At 36.9% G+C, this 21778-nt stretch overlaps 1 protein-coding gene and 1 long non-coding RNA gene across 3 annotated transcripts in view; one reads left to right on the top strand and one right to left on the bottom strand.

Annotated features, from left to right (window-relative positions):
- Nucleotides 1-21778, bottom strand: part of LOC128628579 (uncharacterized) — a 67586-nt gene that overhangs the window by 12066 nt on the left and 33742 nt on the right. The gene's annotated exons all lie outside the window — the stretch shown is intronic.
- Nucleotides 1-21778, top strand: part of SGPP1 (sphingosine-1-phosphate phosphatase 1) — a 44037-nt gene that overhangs the window by 16904 nt on the left and 5355 nt on the right. Inside the window, exon 2 of one of the 2 annotated variants that reach the window (XM_037126014.2) lies at nt 12809-12898. The exons of the other annotated variant lie outside the window; for it this stretch is intronic. Within the exon in view, the coding sequence (XP_036981909.2) occupies nt 12809-12898 (90 nt within the window). The remainder of the gene's footprint in view (nt 1-12808; nt 12899-21778) is intronic. 2 annotated transcript variants of the gene reach the window in all.

The following is a 21778-nucleotide window of genomic DNA, read 5'->3' as shown; positions in this document are numbered from 1 at the left end:
AAAAAGAAAACAGAAACCAGGAACTCCTATCAATGATTACCTATTTGTAATGATAAAAGCGTAAAGTGTAAAGTAATAAGCATGTTAAATTGTAAAAGGCATTAGAATAGACCACTAGAATATAATACTAAAATGTTATTTAGCACTCCCTGGATCTGTTTCTTCATCTGTAAAAAGAGCAGTGTGGAATTAATACCTTTAAGATCTCATATCTCTAATTAAGTGAAATTTGTACCTAGTCTCCATTATAAGAAAAACCTAATTAAAAAATAACTGAGTGATAATCTGCTTGATCCTGGCGATACAAACAACACAGTTTATACATGAAGGTCAGCTTAGCATAGTGGTTGAGCTCAAACTCAGTAATCGGACTTTCATTGTTTGAATCTCAGCTCTGTAACTCAATATATATCTGTCCGATTGGGCCTCTCTTTGCCTCAGTTTAATTTAAATTAGAATATCTACCCCATAGGGTTGTTCTGGTGATTAAATGGGTTAGTACTTGTAAAGCTTGAAACATAGCACCTGGTACATAGTAGTTGTATGTTAAATAAAATTATTTTCTCTATTAACATTTCAGTAAAGGACAAATCCACATTAATTTCTTCTGACATCTACCTAGAATTGAATTTTGGCTTTAAAAATTCTAGCCAGTTGGTCTATTTAACAGGTAGAGAGAGATTAGGTAGGATTTTAAGTAGAGAGAGAATAAAGTAGAGGGCAGTGCAACATATGTGTACAAAAGCGAGAGAGAAGTTGGTCAGATTTCTGTCACAGAGGAGAAGGGGAAAGACATCATCCTTTCTAGTCTTTCTAGTTCTGACTTTAAAAAATAGAAGCTAGGGCTCATACAGAATGGTTATAAATTTGACAATGGGGAAAAGACAGAATTTGAGTTTTCTATTATAATGTCTTTGCATGTTGGAAATTACTGTACTTGATTGCTCCTATTCTACTTACTCTTCCAAAGTGCCCAAGCAGCTCCAGAAGAGCTGTTGTCACCCCAAACTAGATTTACTCCCAACCCAGGAGATTCAAATAGGGATTTTTTGAAAAATAAGTTACCACAGAATCCACACTAGGCACTGGAGAAGTTTTCTAGTGCCTTGTAACAAATAGAGCTAGATTATCCAAGAGACAGGTTTAAAAGGTATTTGATAGGTTGTAATTGGAATGAATTAATGAATTGAAAACTGTATGGGAAACTGGACTTACTGTTTCTTTTGTTTTTGCTCTGGTTTCTGCAGAGGCAATCAGGAATTTCTTGTTCTTAACTATCTGGGAAACTATGGTCTGCCTGCAGCTCTAAAATGATGTAACATATAGCCTTTCTCTTTCTTTCCTTACAAATCCCTTCCCTATAATAGGAATTGAGAAATGGATCCTATTTTGTTAACATAAGGCTACATCAACTAGTATGGTAGTAAGTAGTACTTTCCTTATTATGATTTGAAATATGAAATGTATTTAAAATTATTAATATTTATGTGACGAGTTCTATTGTTAAACTGATACTTGTGACTTAAGTTTAGAAGAGAAACAGTAAGTAACTAAGATGACATTAGATGTGAAGAGGTCAAAAGAATAGATTAAGTTGAAAATGTTTCAGTTCACATTTTTATCAGTAATATGTACATTAAATGACTGGATATAGGTTACTTTTTGTTTTACCTATTTGAACCCATATATTATTCTACATTAGCCGACCAGTGTGGAAAGTGCCATGAAGGAAAACATGCTATTTTGATTACTTTTTTTGTTTTGTTTGTTTTTGCCTTCAGTATAGCAAATACAGTTCATAATATGCTGGTTGTTATATAAAAAAATACACACACACACACACACACACACACACACCTCTGATCATCTAGCACTCAGAAGGCTAAGAATAGAAGGGAATCTCCTTAACAGGATAATGGGCATTTATGAAATATCTACACATAACATTGTACTCAATGGGGAAAGACTGAAAGGTTTCTCCCCAAGATTAGGGACAAGGCAAGGATGTCTACCTCTTACCACTGCTGTCTGACATTGTATATAGTAACTTCTAACCAAAGTAATTAAGACATCTAAATTGGAAGGGAAGAAGTAAAACTCTTTGTTTACAGATGACATGATCTTTTTTAAAAAATATTTTCCTTTTAAAAATATTTTTAAATTTATTTTTAGAGGGAGGGGAAGGGAGAGGGAGAGAAACATCCATCAGTTGCCTTTTTTCACATGAGCCAACCAGGGATGGAACCCACCACCAGGCATGCGTTGCAATTGGGAATCAAACCAGCAACCCCTTGCTTTGCAGGTTGACACCCAACCAACTGAGCCACACTGGTCAGGGCAACAAATGACATGATCTTAAAAATAAGAAATCTCAAAAAATCCATATTCATTTATCCACTTCTTTTACAGTTAATAAATGAATTCAGCAAAGTTACAAGGTACAAGATCTAGCACCTAAAAGCTGTTCCTTTAAAAAAAATTTATTGTTACTCTATTACAGTTGTTCCCTCCTATGCTCTCCTTTACACAGTCCACCCCACGCTCCAGCAGTCAATCCCCTCACTGTTGTTCGTATCCGTGGGTCATTCATATATGTTGTTTGACCAGTCCCTTCCACTTCTTTCCACCTTTATTCTCCTTCACCTTCCTTTCTGGTCACTGTCAGTCTGTTCCAACAGTCTGCTCATTCTGTTTTGTTCATTAGTTTATTTTGTTCATTAGAATCCTCTTATAGGTGGGATCATATGGTGTTTCTCTTTCACTGACTGGCTTATTTCACTTAGCATAATGCTCTCCAGTTCCATCCATGTTGTCAGGAAGGGTAGGAGCTCCTCCTTTCTACTGCGTCATATTCCATTGTGTAAATGTACCATAGTTTTTTGATCCACTCATTTACTGATGGGCACTTAGGCTGTTTCCAATACTTGGCTATTATAAATAGTGTTGCTATGAACATAGAGGCACCTAAGTTCTTTAGAATTGGTCATTTGGAATTCTTAGGGTATATTCCCAGCAGCAGAATTGCTGGGTCAAAAGGCAGCTCCATTTTTAGTTTTTTAACGAAATTCCATACTGTTTTCCACAGTGGTTGCACCAGTCTGCATTCCCACCAACAGTGCACTGGAGTTCCCTTGTCCCTCATCCTTGTCACCACTTGTTATTTGTTGATTTATTAATGACAGCCATTCTGCCAGATATGAGGTGATAATCTCATCGTGGTTTTAATTTATATCTCTCTGATGACTAGTGATATTGAGCATCTTTTCATATGTCCAGGGGCCATCTGTATGTCCTTCTTAGAGAAGTGCCTATTCAGGTCCTTTGCCCATTTTTTGATTGGATTGTTTGTCTTCTTGGTGTTGAGTCATATGAGTTCTTTGTATTTTGTTGATCAAACCTTTGTCTGATGCATCATTGGCAAATATGTTCTCCCATATGGTCAGTTCCCTTTTCATTTTGATGATGGTTTCTTTAGCCATGGAGAAGTTTTTAATTTGATGTAGTCCTATTTATTTATTTTTTTCCTTTATTTTCCTTGCTCTAGGAGACATATCAGCAAACATATTGCTATGTGGAATATCTGAAATTTTGCTGCCTATGTTTTCTTCTAGGACTTCATGGTGTCACAACTTGTATTTGCCTTTTATTCTGGTGTATGGTGTAAGTCAGTGGTCTAGTTTCCTGTTTTTGCATGTATCAATCCAGTTCTTCCAACACAATTTATTGAAGAGACTATTTTTACTCCATTGTATGCTCATATCCCCTTTTGTCAAATATTAATTGACCATAGAGACATGGGTTTATCTCTGGGCTCTCTATTCTGTTCCATTGATCTATGTGTCTCTTCTTATGCCATTAACAGACTGTTTTGATTACAGTGGCCTTGTCATATAGTTGGATATCAGGTACTGTGATGCCTCCTTTTTTGTTCTTTCTCAAGGACTCTGTCAGACTGCTGAGGCTTTTCAGGCTCTTTTTTATTGCATATACATTTTTGCAGTATTTGTTCTAGACCTGTGAACTATGCCATTGATATTTTAATAGGAATTGTATTGAAGTCTATAGATTGCTTTGGATAGTATGGACATTTTAATGATGTTGTTTTCCCAATCCATGCACATGGTATATGCTTCCATTTATTTGTATCATTCTCAATTTCTTTGTTCGGTGTTCTGTAGTTTTCTGAGTACAAGTCTTTTACCTCCCTGGTTAAATTTATTACTAGGTACTTTATTTTTCTTGTTGCTCTAGTAAATTGGATTTTCCCCTTAATTTCTCTTTCTGATGTTTCATTTTTGGTGTACAATAATTTTTGAATATCGATGTACATCAATTTCTGAATATTGACTTTGTATCCCACTATTTTGTGAAATTCACTTAATGAGGTTGAGTAGGGTTTTGGTGGAGACTATAAGGTATTCTGTGTACAGTAACATGTTATATGTGAATAGTGGCAGTTTTACTTCCTCCTTTCCAATTTGGATGTCTTTTATTTCTTGTCTGATTGTCGTGGCTAGAACTTTCAGTACTGTGTTGAGTAAGAGTGGTGAAAGTGGACACCCTTGTCTTGTTCCTGATCTTAGTTGGAAAGCTTTTAGTTTTTGCCCATTGCATATAATAATTGGCAGTGGGTTTCTTGTATATTCTCTTTATGATGTTGAGGTATGCTCCATCTACTCCCACTTTGCTCAGTGTTTTTATCATAAATGGGTGCTGGATTTTATCAAATGCTTTTTCAGTATCGATATAATCATGTGATTAAAAAGCTCATTTTCTATACACTAGCAATGAACAATCTGAAAAGGAACTTTATAAAACAATTCAATTACAATAGCACCCAAAAGGACACAGTACCTAGGAGTAAAACTTAACCAAGTAAGTGAATAACTAGTACACTGAAAACTACAAAAAATTACAGAAATAAATTAAAGACCCTTATTTTTGAGATAAGATGTGAGAGGGGACCCCCTAAAACCTGGAATTATCTTCTAGAGGGTGGGCCCCTTGTAGTACAGGCTTCCCCTGCTAGGTGAGTGTTCTTGGAACCCACCTGTATCAATGTACCAACTGGCATTGTTATGAGGGGCTGCATTTGGCTTCGGTGAATTTATGTGGAAGATTCTTTCAATGTATTTGCCTGTTTCACAATGGGTTATTTATGAGTGTACCTGCACACACAGCACTGAGTGTTCAGTAATTTTTGACCAAATGGCATGACCCCCTCCTCTCCCCTCCCTATTTATCCAATCTTACCCAGAGCAACTTTTTTATGTTTCCCCTGATGAAAAAAGTCCTCAAAGGGAAACATTTTGGTGATGTGGAAGAGGTGAAACAAAAAACAGCAGAAGCACTAAAAGGCATCAGAATCAACAAGTTCAAAATCAGTTTTGAGCAGTGGAAAAAAGCATCTAAATAGGTGTATTGCATCGGAGGGAGAGTACTTTGAAGGTGACTGAGTTTAAACATGTGAGAATAAATACACAATTTTTTATAAATAAATTCTGGGTTTTTTGGATCCCCCCCCCCAGAAGTGCTGTTGGATTTGGTTTGCTAATACTATAGAAGATATTTGCATTAGTATTCACAGGGGATATTCCTCTGCAATTTCTTCTTGTGATGTCTTTGTCTGGCTTTGATATTAGGGTGATAATGGTCTCATGGAATGAATCAGGAAGTGTGCCCTCCTCTTCTATTTTTTGGAAGAGCTTGAGAAAGACTGATGTTAAATCTTTAAATGTGTGATAGAATTGACAGGGGAACTCAAGAGCTAAAGATTTCCACTGTAGTTATAGTTGATATGCATAAGTGATTATTGCATGTGGAAAGTTGTTGTTCCAGGAACTGTAATACATGACCAATGTGACTCCAGGAGGCAGATAAGCAGTTCAGCTTTTGTGCCCCAGGGGTTCTCTGAGCCTTTGTGTTCCTGGGAAGGAACATCCAGTGACACAGATAAAGAATTGTTGAGACTGTAACTTGTCTGACTAACCTTTTTTCCAAACCCCTTACCTACCCTTTTCTTCTCCTTATGAAAAAGGTCAGCTGGAGGTGAGATGTTAAGACAGTTTTTAGGGTACATAACCTACCATCTTCTCAGATCACTGGCATCTGAATAAAGCATTCGTAAAGATTCAGTCCTCGTCTCTATTTATTGGTTCTGGTAGTGACAGGCAGCACAAATGCTGACTTTTCCAGTCACCAGTGAAGCCATCTAGACCTGGGTCTGTCTTTGTTTAAAGGGTTGTGATAGTAGATTTAATTTTTTAAATTGTTATAAGTCCATTTAGACTTCCTATTTCTTCTTGAGTCTGTTTTGGCAATTTGTGTGTTTCTAGGAATTTGTCCATTTCATAGTTTATCTAATTTGTTGGTATACAGTTTTCATAGTTTTCCCTTATAATCCTTTTTCTTCTGTAAGATCAATAGTAATGTCCCCACTTTCATCTTTGAAATTGATTATTTGCCTCTTCTGTCTTTTTGTGTGTGTCAGCCAAAAAAAGTTTGTCAATTTCATCAATCTTTTCAAAGAAACAACTTTTGGTTTTGTTGATTGTCTTTGTTTTCCTAGTCTCTATTTTATTTTTCTTCACTCAAATTATTTTATTTCCCTGCTACTGCTAGCTTTGCATTTAGTTTGCTCCTCTTTTTCTAGTCCTTTAGGTGTAGAGTTGTGACTGATCTGAGATACTTCTTTTAATGTAGGCCTCTACTGCTTACCATTTCCCTCTGAGTGCTACTGTGACTGCATTATGTATTTTTTGGTATGTTGTGTTTTGTTTTTGCTCCTCTCTAAGTAGTGTATAATTTCCCTAGTGATTTTTTATTGGCTTATGTTTTCTTCAGAAAAGTTTAATTTTGCATACAGTTGATACTCATTATTCATGGATTGCATGTTTGTAAATTTACCCACTCGTTAGAATTTATTTGTAATCCACAGTCAGTACATTCACAGATGTGCAAAGAGGCAAAAGTTCGTCACCTAGTGTTCATGTTCCCAGCTGAGGTTGAACAAGGCAGTGCTCTGCTTTCTTGTTTCAGCTATTATACTGTAAACAAGAATCCTCTTCAAAGTCAGTTTGGTTTGATATTTTTCACTTGTTTCATGTGTTTTGTTGTTGGTGGTGGTAGTTTTGCTGTTTAAAACGGTCCTCAAGCACAGTGCTGCAGTGCTGTCTGGTGTTCCTAAAACAAGAAAGGTGTGATATGCTCTACAAAGGAAATGTACATGTTAGATAAGATTCATTCAGGCATCTGATACTGTTCTGTTGGCCATGTTAATGACTCAACAATATAGTGCACCCAGAAAAAGGAAGAGGAAATTCACCTAGTTGTATGTGAGGAAAATGCTAATGTAGTAGCTGAAGTGTATGATGAAGCTATGGAAAAGGTGGAAAAGTGGCTAAATTTGTGACTAAATTGAGATGACAATCAATTGAAAAAGAAAGCAAGGATAGTAAACAGTATTGTGAGGCTGAAAGTCAAGGAAATTTAGTCATTTACTCAGAGTAAGGAAAATGTTAAACTATTCTCAGGTAGTGCTGGCTTGAACTTTTCAAAAGGCCTGAAAAATATTAAACGTGTAATAATCTTGAGGCTACAGAAGAATTTTAAAAACATTTCTTAAGCGAACATAGGAAAAGGACTGTGGGATAGTCGATTTTAAACACGGATGCAACTGGCTTTTCCACTGTCTTATTTCTTTAATTCCGTCAGTGTTTTCCATCATTTATTTTGGGCCTCTGTTGCTTGATAAACATGTTTATAATTGTTATATCTCCTTAATGAATTTACCTTTTATCAGCCTATACTGTTCTTGTGTCCTTTGTAAAAGTTTTGGCTTAAAGTCTATTTTGTCTGATATTAGTATAGACACCTAGCTCTCTTACATTTTTTGTTTGCATGGAATATGTTTTTCCAGTTGTTCACTTTTAACAAATTTGTGTCTTTGGATCCAAAGTGAGCCGTTTTAGGCAGTATATAGCTGTATCTTGTATCCTTATCCATTCTCCAAATCTCTGCCTTTTTTAAAGATTTTATTTATTTATCTTTAGAGGGGAAGGGAAGGAGAGAAATATCAATGTACGGTTGCCTCTTGTGTGTCCCTTGCTGGGAAGTGGCCTGCAACCCAGGCATGTGCCCTGACTGGGAATTGAACCGCGATCCTCTGGTTCACGTGAGGCCCACTCTCAATCCACTGAGCTACACCAGCCAGGGCCAAATCTCTGCTTTCGATTGGGAAATTTCAACCATTTCCATTTAAAGTAATCACTGATGATGAATGACTTCTGCCATTTTGCTATTTTTTTTCTGTATGTCTTATACCTTTTTTTGTTATTTCCTACATTACTGCTTTCTTTTGTGTTTAATTGATATTTTTTGTAGTATACCATTTTGATTGTCTTCTCATTTCCTTTTGTGTATATTTTTTAGTTTCTTTCTGATTGCCATGGGGATTTCAATTAACAGTGCAATATATTTTGAAGGATAATGGATTAGATGATAGATACGAATTGAGGAAGTCAAAGATAACAGCAAGATGTTTGGCCTAAGCAATAGTAAAGAAGTCATTAGCTAAGAAGGAGATAGCCTCAGGAGTAACTGATCAGATGAGGAGATGGAAGAGAAATCGGGAGTTCAGATTTGATCATGTTACACTTGAGATGCCTGTTAGATATTGAAGTAGACATAGCAAGATGGCAGTTAGATAATCAGGTCTCGCATTCAGGAGAGATCCCGACTAGACACAGAAATTTTAGTTACGGACATATGGATTATATGTAATTTATAAGATCATTAAGGAAGTGAGTATAGATTGGGAAATGAAGTGTCCTTAGAACTAAGCCCTGGAGCACACTAACATTAAGGATTTGTAAGAAAAGAAGAACTAACAAAGATGACGAAAATGGAGTGGTCTATATATATTCTATATATTTGTGATAAGTTCCAGTATTTTGGGGGGAAGGATAATTCTGCATAAGTCTGTTTTTCTTCCAGTTACATCTAAATGAGGATAGTGGTCCTAAATTTGTTTCTAGAGACAATGTAATAGAAAATTAAATATAGATGCAATTTGGATATTTTATAAACAATACGCCAAGTAAACTGATTGTTATGAATAATTCTTTGTCCCCCCCACAAACTCTTTTAATTTAATTTAATTTTTATCCTTAACTGAGGGTATGTTTTTATTGATTTTAGAGAGAGAGGAATGGGGGAGGAAAGAGAGAAAGAGAGAAACCATTAGTCAGTTGCCTCCCATATCTGTCCTGTCTGGGAATAGAATTGGCAAACTTAAGTATGTTCCCTGACTAGGGATCGAACCCACAACCTTGGCATATGAGGATGATGCTCTAACAGACTGAGCTATTCAGCCAGGGCTATGAATTCACTTTTAAATTATTACTTTTATCTAATTTATCTAGTTTGTGTTATTTCCTTTAGTTCTAAAATCTGTGATTGTTTTTAAAAATTATTTATTTATTTTTAGAGAGGGGAAAGGATGGAGAAGGAGAGGGAGAGAAACATCAATGTGTGGTTGCCTCTCATGCACCCCCTACTGGGGACCTGGCCTGCAACCCAGGCATGTGTCCTGACTGGGAATTGAACCAGTAACCCTTTGGTTTGCAGGCTGGCATTCCATCCACCGAGCCACACCAGCCAGGGCTGTGATCTTTTTTTATCTGCTTAAAATTAACTGATGAAATACTTCTTTGCATTGATACTTTGTGATTCAGAATTTTATTATTCAGTGGGGAATGAATATGAAAGTCATGCAGTCAGACTTGGATTAGGTATTCCTCCAAATGTATTTGTTTCCAGAAAAAATTATCTAGGGGAAATATTCTGAAAGTAGAAACTAATAGCTGAAAAACAACAGCCAATCAATAAGAATTAACAGTGACTCATTCTTTTCCCAACTAGACACCTTACCCTAGTAAACTCTAAAAGTGCTCTGAAACAGGGTAAAAGGAAAATAAAAAGGCTAGCAGCTTCTTTCTTAACCTCTGTGTGTAGCTTAGTTGCATTTCTAATTCTCCCATTTAAGTACTTTGAGCATGGTTAACCCAAATTAATGTGGATTGAGTTGTGAAATTCAGTTTCATTGTCCCTACAACAAAACCCTCCTTTTTTCTCTACCTTCAGCTCTAGCTTTTGAGACTTTCTAAATAATTTTTTCTTCAATCTTTTGTATACAAGTAATTTCCATCAATAACTCTGTACATTTTTACTTCTTTATAGGGTCTAAGTGCAAAAAGAGAAGAGGCTAGCATGGAGAATTTCTTGTTTATTGTTCTCTTTTTTGGCTCTACACTTACTTTACTAAGTGTCCTTTAAGTGTTTATTTGTATTTCTTTGTTCTTTAATTAACAGAAAAATGAAACAGTCCTGAATGTCTAATACAGAGACGGAAGCCACCATTACCTCTCTCCTAGGTTATACCAACAGCCTTTTAACTGGTCTCCCTATTTCCACTTTTGATCCACTATTGTCTAATCTCAACATAGCAACCACCATGACACTGCTCTGCTCAAAACCCTGCAACAGCTCCCCATTTGATTCACAATAAAAGTCAAATTTCCCAAGGGGGGCTCTCAGCTTTTGCTTGCTTTGGCCCCCATTACCTCTTACCTCTCCTCCTACTTGCTTTCTCTGCTCTGGCCACACTGGCCTTCCTGCCAGTCACATTTCCTTATTAGAGACTTGCTTCTTCTACCTGATTCTCTTGCCTGGTAAATTCTTCCCTCGGGTATCTGCTTGATTGATTCTCTCAGCCCCATCTAGTCTTGCCTTAAATCTCTGCTTCTCAGTCAGGCCTGTATTGGCTGTCTTTTACTCACTGCTTTAACCCCCCCCCCCCCACACACACACACACTTCTGAGTTTTTTATCCTTTTTCCATTACTGTTTTAATTATGATAGGCTTTATTATGCTGTGGGAATGAATTAGCCCCCAAATCTCAGCTCCCCAACAAAACTTATTTTGAGAGGAACATACTTAAATGAGAGGGATATCTCAGGAGCAAGGAGTCCCAGCCCCACACTAGGTCCCCCAGCCCAAGGTTCCAGTGCCAGGAAGATAAGTCCCCACAACTTCTGGCTGCTAAAAAACCATTAGGGATTGAGTGGTAGAAGAAACTACTGGAGTCCCAAGCAGTTTCTTTTAAAGAACCCACACACAGAGTTACTCAGACTCACTGTCTCTGAGCCAGAGCACTGGGGTAGCAGCTTGAAAGGCACCAGTGGCATACAGAGGAACTGAAGTGGCTGGCTTCAAGGTGAGAGCTTGGGGACAGCTTTCTCCTAAACAGAAAGGAGGGCAAAGCCATAGAGCCAGTATGCAGGTGCAGTATCTGAGACTCCATCAACCTGGCTAATACTGTTTGCCCTGCCAACTTACAGCTGTTACCGTGACTTTACCATATACGTGGTTGGTTCATTCTTTACAACTTCTAAATCCTTTTAAACAGAAACGGCTACGCTCAGTGAGCCACTAGCCCCCATACCTCTTGCTACATGGCCCAGGTGCAGCACTAACAGCCGCCGGCCTAGATTCATAGTTTGGCTTTGCCTGGGAATCTCCATGCCCAGCACAAGTAGCAGCCTTCTCAGATTGCTCTGTAGCTCAGGCAGGGTGTCCCTGAGCAAAACACAGGCGGGGGCTGCAGTATGCTAATAAATAAAGGTTAAAAAAATAGAAAAGGTAAAGCTGCAGCCAACTGCTGAGCTGAATTCTTATTATAGCAATATATAAGGAACAAGAAGAAGAATATGGATTCTTGTGTGGAAATCAGAAAAAATAGTTAAAAGGGAACCAAGAGAGGGTGATACTATAAAAATCAAGAGTACGAAGAAAGTTAGGTCATGTTAAATGCAGTGGAAAAGTCAAAATGCTATAAATATGTATTAAGTCTTTACCATTCTTCTTAAATGGTTATTTAACTACTTTTTATCAACACCGCCTCTTAATGAACCACCTTGGCTTCAAATTCTTGAACTGTCTCAGATATGCCCTCCCCCTTCCTCAGAAGTTTACCACCATGCCTAGCCACTGTTTCTTTCTCCCCTCTAATGCCAGGAGAGTCAAAACCAACTTCTAAACTAGTGCCATTGAAACCAAGACTTGTCTACATTTTATTTTTTCCTTTTTATGGTCTATTGCTTCCAGTATCCTGTTAAAATTTTTTTATCAGTAAGGTTACCGTTTGAAATTTTAGTGGAGAAGTAGAAGTGGAAAACAAATTAGAAGGTACTGATTCAAAATGGGGAAATGTATGGGAAGGTGGGTTGGAATGGGAGTAAAAGCCAGAAAAATATACTTAAACAACAATTAAAATTAAATAAGTAAATAAATAAAATAAGAAATGGGGAAATGTGACTAGGAATTGCAGATAGCAGTTACTACTGGAAGTGAGAGGGAGATAATGCCTAGTCGGCCTCCCCCAGTTAGTGAGGACCCTCAATGGGCCAGACTCAGGTACTATTTCGGAGGCATTTGCATTGTAGCCATAGTAAGAGTATGTCTCCCACCTGTTTTTCTTCTGTAGCTGGTGATTGAATCTTTACTGTAGAAGCAAAAATGAGTCAGTTCCCCCAATGAAGAACGTGGAAACAGTATTTCATTCATGCAAAAGGATTTCTGGAATGTCTCTGCTGTGTGCCATGTTCAGGGTTAGCTCTGGAATATACATTGCAGAGTAAAAACTCACAGTTCTTGTTTTCATGGAATTTTATAGTATAGTGATTTGTTTTTAATTTGCTTGTTTGTATTTAGCCTAATTTATTTAATTTTACTTTTTTTCCTCCTTTAGTATCCTCTTATATATGGACTGATTCTTATTCCCTGCTGGTGTTCCCTAGTTTGCCTAAGTAGAATTTACATGGGAATGCACTCCATTCTGGTAAGAAAAATGTTGTGTTTATAGTGCATTAGTTTTTATGAAATTAACAGGCAATTTAATAATTTTATATTATTTGTAAACTTGCATGAAACTAAATGAGAAAATACAGTTGTTGTAAATCTTTTGTGTTTTGCAAAAATGTCAGCATGATGCTTTGTGGAAGTTTTAATGTAGTAATCATGTACTTCATAAAAAAGAGTTCCTAGAAACCACAATAACCAGGTATTATACTCAGGATAACATTTCTCCCTTCTTCAAATCTCAGTTTTATTTTCCTTCTCATTTTTTTGTATGCCTCCTCTAATGCTGAGTCAAAACCAACAATGGGAATACAGAAACCAAGGAGAGCTCTGCTTATTAATCAAGACCCAGTGCTTCAGAAACTTAAATACACTTAAACTATGCACTTAAATGCACTTAAACTATTTTGATGTCCCTGTGTACTCTATTCAGCCACATCTCCTCACTTCCCTTCTTCATCTTTTAACCAGATTATTGCAACAGCTTCTTAATAAGTAGTCCTCTTTCTAATCTGACACCATGCTGTGCAGTGCCCAATCTCTTATTATAGTATACTTCCCAAAACACAAATGTGATGCCGTACTGAATGACTTTAAGTTTTCTCAAATGCAAAGGGTGTTTCTTACCTCCATACCTTTCTTAAGGATTGCTGTAACCTATGCATGAAATGCCCTTTACCTTTCTTAGCCTAGCTAACCTATCCATTCTTCAAGATTCACAAAAATGCTCTTATTTCCTAAAAGCCTCATTACCTTTTCCATCTTCTCCTTTTGTAAGATTGGTTAGGTGATGCTTCTGCCAGAGCCTTTTGAACATAATTCTGGCACAGCACTTACTCTAAACTGAAAATGCTTTTATGCCTTATCTGTAACCCCCAGTAGACAATAAACAACATGAGAAAAGTAACTATTATGTGTTCTCTCTCTCTTTCTTTCATCTACTGTGGTGTTTCTTAAAACACTCTGTGAATACATTATATATTATGTTGTAGATAAATGATCAAAAAAAAGTGGAGATACATGAGATAATTCATGGAATCCAAAATTTTCTTTTTTTTTTTTTAGATTTTATTTATTTATCTTTAGGGGGAAGGTAAGGAGAGAGGGAGAGAAATATCAATGTATCGTTGCCTCTCGTGTGTCCCCTGCTGGGAACTGGCCTGCAGCCCAGGCATGCGCCCTGACTGGGAATCGAACTGTGCTTGCTTGGTTCACAGGCCCGCGCTCAATCCACTGAGCTACACCAGCCAGGGCAAATTTCTAATGAATATATTGAATTTTTCTTGTCTTTAACAACTTTCACCATTATAATTTTCTACTCATAAAAATATCTCATTAGCTTTAGTCATAACTTTGGAAATACTGCGTTTCCATTTTTTACAGAGATTGTTTGCCTCTGGAAGTTACTGCTGTACTAGTAAATTTCCAGAAGTCCCAAATATGATTTTAACAAGCAAATTATTGGTGTTTGACTTTTTATAATTTATATTAATACTAGTTGTGAATTTATATACAATTTTCTGTTTCTGACTAATCTCTATTAATTTTATAATGAGCCTAAGTATCAGTTGTATATCAGTTATAATATTTGTCACAAGAAAATGTTGTTATCCATCTCTGTGTCTTTTTAGAGGTACTCACTTCTACCAAAGGTTAGCAATATCCTAAGATACTTCAAATGGTTATGCATTTGTGAGTGATAAAAAAAAATGAGGACTTCCAGTCAAGATGGCATAGGTGAACAAAGATCTCCTTGTACAACCGCATCAAATTACAACTGAACTATAGAAAAACCGTCACTCAGAACTGTCAGAAATCAAGGTGAATGGAAGTCTGACAGCTGTGGAATTAAAGAAACCACATTGGAGTGGAGACATGGAATGGGTTGGTCTCACATCCACATGTATTGGATAAAAATTGGGGAGGGATATTTTGGGAGCAAGGAGTGCCAACCCCATGCCAGGGTTCTAGTGCCAAGAGGATAAGTCCCCATAACTTCTGGCTGCAAAAACCAGCAGGGACTGAGTTGGTGGAGGAAACTACTGGAATCCCAAGCAGTTCCCCTTAAAGAACCCACACACAGAATTACTCAGATTCACTCCCTCTGAGCTCCACCACTGAGTAGCAGCTGGAAAGGCACTGGTGGCATACAAAACGGAACTGGAGTGTCTGTCTGGCATCAAGGTGAGACCTGGAGGACAGCTTTCTCCCAGACAGAAAGGCTACAGAGGCCATTGTCACTTTTGTGAACCCTCCCCCCACAGAGCTGGCAGGTGGATGCCCTATCTGACTCCATCAGCCTGGCTAACAGTTTGCTCCACCCTGGAGTCCCCTGAGACCCAGTCCCACCTAAAAGCTGCTAACAGTGACTTTTACATTTGAATGGCTGGTCTTCCTAAATCCTATCAAATGAGTAACAGCTGGCCTCAGTGAGCCACCAGTTTCCCCATGCCTCTTGCTAAGTGGCTCCAGGTCTGTCACTAGCAGCAGGAAACCTAAATTCATAGCTTAGTTAAGGCTGGGAATCCAAGCCCAGCACAAGTAGTACCTATCTGCAGATTGGTTTATAGCTCATGCAGAGTGGCCCCAGGCAGAACACAGGTGGGGGCTGACCTTGGTCTGCACCACCCAGGAAACCCCAGAACCTGCACACCAAGTGGACATCTACAGACCAGTAGGAGTACCACCACCCTGCCCTTGCACAGCTGATCTTCCAAGGAAGGTGAAGGTCATTGGTCAGGGGTCATAGCCAGTGCTTGCAGCTGACTGGCCTAGATAAATCCCTCCCATTGACCTGCCAACAGCAACAAGGCTCAGCTACAAGAGGAGAGTGTACTCCACCCATGCAAAAGGTGCACCATGAGTACCAGCTTTTTTCTTTTTTTTTTTTTCATTTTTTTGGTATTTTTCTATTAAATCCGTTTATCCCCTTAACTCCTCTCTCACCCCCACATTTATCTATATTTTAATATTTTAGTAATTATCAGCATTTTGAACTGTTTTCTTAATCATAGTTTGTATCTTCACTGTTTATTTTGAAATTAGGATGGATCTATAGTCAGTATGCTGTAGAACTTGCTAATAGGTGCTTAGATACCAATTATCTAAGCTAGTATCTTCATTAAGAAGAGTGTTCTAACATGCTCTAAATAATTTATAATGAGCACTCCATTCAGTATGTGCTATATGCTTTGTTACTGTTGCAACACAGCAATAGCTTTGTTTATTTTTAATATTAACCTACTTTCATAACCATAGTTATATTAGAAGTTTATGGAAATGTTTCTTGGAAATCTCATTTATTATGAGATTGTAAGGTAGTATGTATATCTTTAACATATTTTTATAACAAGAAAAAAAAGTCAAGCCAAAAAAACCCCACCCAAAAACATGTTATAGAGAAAGATCTAGAATAGTAAACACTAAGAATCTTTTTAAAAAATATCTTATTTATTTATTTTTAGACAGAGGGGAAGGGAGAGAGGAAGCGAGAGAAACATCAATGTGTAGTTGCCTCTTGCACACTCTATTATAATGCCACTGGGAAAATATGTTTTTTTTTTTTTTTTTTGGGGGGGCGTCGTTGGCCTTCGCGACTCAATCCACTGAGCTACACCAGCCAGGGCGGATTTTGAAATTTTTAAAGAAGATAATCAAAGACAATCCATTCTAACAATACATTTTGTTCTTAGAAACCCTGTTGGTATCACTGACATATTAAAATTATAAGCAGGACACCTGCAATATATTATAATAAAAAAAAACACTGGGAGACAACTGGAGTTCTAAATTCTTGTATGTAGCCTGACTGGAGATGGAACCCCAACCTTCACATATCTGTACAATGCTCTAACCAACTCAGCCAGGGCTATTTTTAAGGTACCATAAAAAGCACTTTATAGGAATGAACATGTACTTGTATCTATAATATAAAAAAAACTATAATTTTTAAAAGTACCTATCTTTAGAACTATTAACCTTTCACCTAACCTTAGAGGAAGTAAGTATGTTTTTATATAAATAACTTATCAGTTGTCATTTACCATATTTTGCCATATATAGTGTGCACTTTTTGCCCAAATTTTTGACAGAAGAATGAGGATGTGCATTATAAATGGGTATAATGATTACATACCACAGATATAATAATGGGTATAATAATTCCGTGTATAATGCACACAGAAATGTGGGTGCACAGTATACACGGGAGCACATTATGAGAATTATAAGGCTCAGAACATTATCAGAACATTTCCACATTAGTATATAACTTAAAATTTTGAATCAGTAATGAAATTTAAATAAAAAATAAGCGACAGTTTCTGTCCTGGTAGTGAAACTCCAGTTGTTCCCCTAGACCTGTGCCTTTAATTACAAATTAGAGTAGAAAAGGGTAAGATAGCAAACAAAAGAACATAATCTCATAAAGTGAAATTATTTGGCAGTTAGGGGTCTGAAATATAAGTTTAGTAGTCACATAATTTGACATCTCCATATTCTAAAGTATGGTTAGAGTTTGGGTTACAGGACCTTTGAGTAATTGCAGTAAAATTCAGTTAACTAGAATTCTTAGGTAATTTTTAGTGTATATCATTAAGTTTTTGTGGAAGAACTCATGTTCAAGAAAAAATAATGAAAATTTAGTTTCTTTTCATTACCAATATTTAATGACTAATGTGGAGAATATTCCCCCCCAACAAATATATTAAGCATTTTTCAGTCTAGGAGATTAAATAACTATGTGACCTTAGTCTGGTTTTTTTATTTAAAAAAACTGGTTAAGGTAACATAAATTTTCATCAAATTTGCATACTTTTGACACACACTGATGTTTCTCCCCTTCTTTCTCCCTCCCCCCTAAAAGTTAATAAATAAATACAAATATTTTTTTAATGTTTTAAAATTTTAGATACTTTTCAAAGAGAAAAAAGGTACATTTAATTTTTATGTTTGGGGCAACAGAGCAAAATGAGATTATTCTAGGCAAGCCATATCAGGGTGGTTGTGAGGATTAAATGTGATATTAAAAGAAAAACATTACAACAGTGTTTTTAATACAGAGTTATTGTTTTTCCCTGAAAATGTCTTTAGCCTAAGTTTAAGAAATTATGTTTCACCTGGCTGGTATGGTTCAGTGGATTGAGCATCAGCCTGAGAACCAAAGGGTCACCAGTTCCATTCTTAGTCAGGGCACATGCCTGGGTTGTGGGCCGGGAGTGTGTGAGAGGCAACCACGCACTGATGTTTTTCTCCCTCTCTTTCTCCCTCCCTTCCCCTCTCTCTAAAAATAAAATAAATAAAATCTTAAAAAAAAGAAATTATGTTTCATCTATTTCTTTTACAGAGTTCTTTTTTAAAAAATATTTTATTTATTCATTTCTAGAAAGGGGAAGGGAGGGAGAAAGAGAAGGAAACACTGATCAGTTGCCTCTCAGATGCCCTGAGTCAGGATGCCCCCAGCCAGGAACCTGGCCTGCAGCCCAGGCACGTGCCCTGACTGGGAATTGAACCAGTGATTTTTTGGTTTGCAGGCTGTCGTTCAACCCACTGAGCCACACCAGCCAGGGTGTTTTACAGCGTTCTTGTTAGGCAAAATGTGATGAGTCTAAGGAATTGCTTTAAATGTCTCAATTTAATGAACCATATATTTAGTGCCTGTTTACTGTGTGTCAGACACTGGGTGTATACGTATAAATAAGATAAAGTGTTTGCCTTTGAGAAATCACAGTCTAAATACTAACATGTAATATAAATATGTAATGCAGTAATTTTCAACTGGGATTACACAATAGAATCACTGGGGAGCTATTTTTTTAAATGCTGATGCTCCATTCCCACCTCAGATCACAGTCTAAGTTCCTGAGTGATTTTAATGGGCAGCAAGAGTTGTGAACCTTTGGCTTTCCAGGAGAATTAAACAAGCAAAGAAGTGGGAAAGAATGTAGTAACTGTTGTAGCAGGTTGTAGAAGATGCTAAGTAAGCAGAGAGGACAAAGTTCCTTATTATGGAGTAAGAGGAGAAAGTTACTACAGGATATAGATGCCTGACCAGAGTCTCAAAAGATATGAAATAATTTGCTTAAAATATAGGTGGGAAAGGTAATCTCAAAATGAGAGGCAATAGAGTCTATAAATTCATTTTGTTAATTAATATTTTTCCTAGACCTATAATTAAAGGAGTCACATAAAACAATTAAAATTTTAAGTAATCTCAGTTTTGTAAAATAGGAAGATATCAGTAAGAACTTGTTTTATAGGAAAATATTTTTCTAATATGTATAATACAACAATTGTTGAAAAACAGTAGATACTTTTTTATAAATAACAGTAGATTTTGTGAAAATGGAGAAAATAAATTCCTATAAAGGATTCATTCACTCATTCACTCATCCATTCAACAAATATTTGAGTGTCTACAATATGCTAAGCTACTTGGTAGCTGGTAACCAACAAAATATAATCTATAATGAACAAAATATTGCCTCAAAAATTCTTAAACATTCAGTTCTTAGTCTGTTTAGTAATTGTATCTTCTCTAGCTATTCGTATATTCTAGCAGCTATATCCAACCTTTTGGCATCTCTGGGCCACACTGGAAGAATAATTGTCTTGAGCCACAATATTTTGTGATGCATAATCACACAAAAAATCTCATAATGTTTTAATTTACAGTTTTGTTTAGGGCCACATTCATAACCATCCTGAGACACAGGTTGGATACCCCTGTGAAGTATTCTGATTTAGAGATGAATATTTTTTAGAATATTGGTTTCAAGTATTGTACTTTTGACTCTTCCAATCCACAACAAAATTTTTATTGTACTGTTACTGTACAGTAAAGACAGTGGCAGAAATTTGGGGTATATCGAAGTCTTCAGTATAAAAGGCAAACTTAAATTTTTTGATTAACATTTTTATTATCTTGCAGCAAGGAAGGCTTTCTTAAACAAGAGCACTGATAATACTACTACATTAAAAGTTAGGACTTATGTTTAGCAAAAGATGCCATCATAAAGCAAATCAAAAGGCAAGCCACAAATGCCAAAATGATGTTTATGGCACATATGATTGATAGATTTTATTGATAAAGGATTTATACAAAAACTATATAAAGAAATGTAAATCAGCAAGAAGAAAAACCAAAAGAATAGTTGCCTAGAAAACACAAATATGTGTTGCATAGAAAAGGAATAGCCCATGAACTTATAAAAAATAATAATAAAAAATGCAATGACTCATTGAATTTAAACATTCTACAAACATTTTGGAAATTTTTTTATTGTCTTGTAAAATTGAACATGCAGGCCCTGGCTGGTGTGGCTCAGTGGATTAAGCACGGGTCTGTAAAGCAAAGGGTCGCTGGTTTGATTCCCAGTCAGGGCACATGCCTGGGTTGCAGGCCAGGTCCCCAGTAGGGGACACATGGGAGGCAACCACAGATTGATGTTTCTCTCCTACTCTTCCTTGTTCCCTTCCCCTCTGTCTAAAAATAAATAAATATTTTTTAAAAATTGAACATGCACTTATCCTAAGATTCTGCCATTCCAATCCTAGGTATATATCCTGAGAAACTTATAGACTCACACCAAGGAATATCAAAAGAAAGGTAGCATTGTTTATAATATTCCTGGTTGGCTTAAGAATACATACCATTTAAGAAACACTAAAATCCACCAGTTCTGTGAGCATCCTGATCACCAGTGTTTTGAACTGTGCATCTGAAAGTTTTGCTATTTCTTTGTTGCTTAGAGTTATGGGCTCTGGGGCTTTGAGATCTCCTTGAGCCATTTTTGGTCTGTTTGTACCCGTTAAGTATGAGGAGCAGAGCCTTAGGTGTTCACCAGGGCGAGGCTGCCCAGGTCGCTGGGTTGTGAGAGGAACATATGAAGGCTAAAATAATTGAAATGAATGGAAATGCACAAGAAACCAATAGTAATGGAAAGGAAACCGGGACTGAAATCAAGGGAGTGAACCAGAAGGAAGGAAAAAATGACCAAACAGAAAAATATGAAGAAACAAGAATTTAAAAAAATGAGGAGAGTCTTAGGAACCTCCAGGACATCTTTAAATGCTCCAACATCCAAATTATAGGGGTACCAGAAGGGGGAAAGGAACAGCCACCAGTGGAAAACTTATTTGAACAAATAATAAAGGAGAATTTCCCCAATCTGGCAAAGGAAATAGACTTCCAGGGAATCCAGGAAGCTCAGAGAGTCCCAAAGAAGTTGGACCCAAGAAGGAACACACCAAGGCACATCATCATTACATTAGCCAAGATTAAAATGAAGGAGAGAATCCTAGAAGCAGCAAGAGATAAGAGGACAGTCACCTACAAAGGAGTTCCCATCAGACTGTCAGCAAATTTCTCAAAAGAGACCTTACAGGCAAGAAGGGGCTGGAAAGAAGTATTCCAAGTCATGAAATCCAAAGACCTACATCCAAGATTGCTCTATCCAGCAAAGCTTTCATTTAGAATGGAAGGACAGATAAAGTGCTTCTCAGATAAGATCAAATTCAAGGAGTTCATCATCACCAAGCCCTTATTATATGAAATGTTAAAGGGACTTACCTAAGAAAAAGAAGATAAAAAAGATGAACAGTGAGAGGACAGCAAACTCACAGTTATTAAGAACCACACCTAAAACAAAGCAAACTAAAAGGACAGCTAGATCAGGAGTGGAAACATAGAAATGAAGATCTTATGGAGGGTTAGCAACAGGGGAGTGGGAGGAGGAGAAGGGGGGAGAAGGTACAGAGAATAAGTAGCATAGATGGTACATAGAAAATAGATGGGGGGGCAAGAATAGTAGAGGAAATATAGAATTGAAAGAACTTGAGACATGTGGTCATAAACTAAAGG

This window comes from Artibeus jamaicensis, unplaced genomic scaffold, assembly GCF_021234435.1.
Source record: "Artibeus jamaicensis isolate MK-2021 breed Jamaican fruit bat unplaced genomic scaffold, CSHL_Jam_final contig_851, whole genome shotgun sequence".
Taxonomy (NCBI): domain Eukaryota; kingdom Metazoa; phylum Chordata; class Mammalia; order Chiroptera; family Phyllostomidae; genus Artibeus; species Artibeus jamaicensis.
Note: the sequence above shows the minus strand (reverse complement) of the source record. Positions and strands in the feature narration are given on the sequence as shown.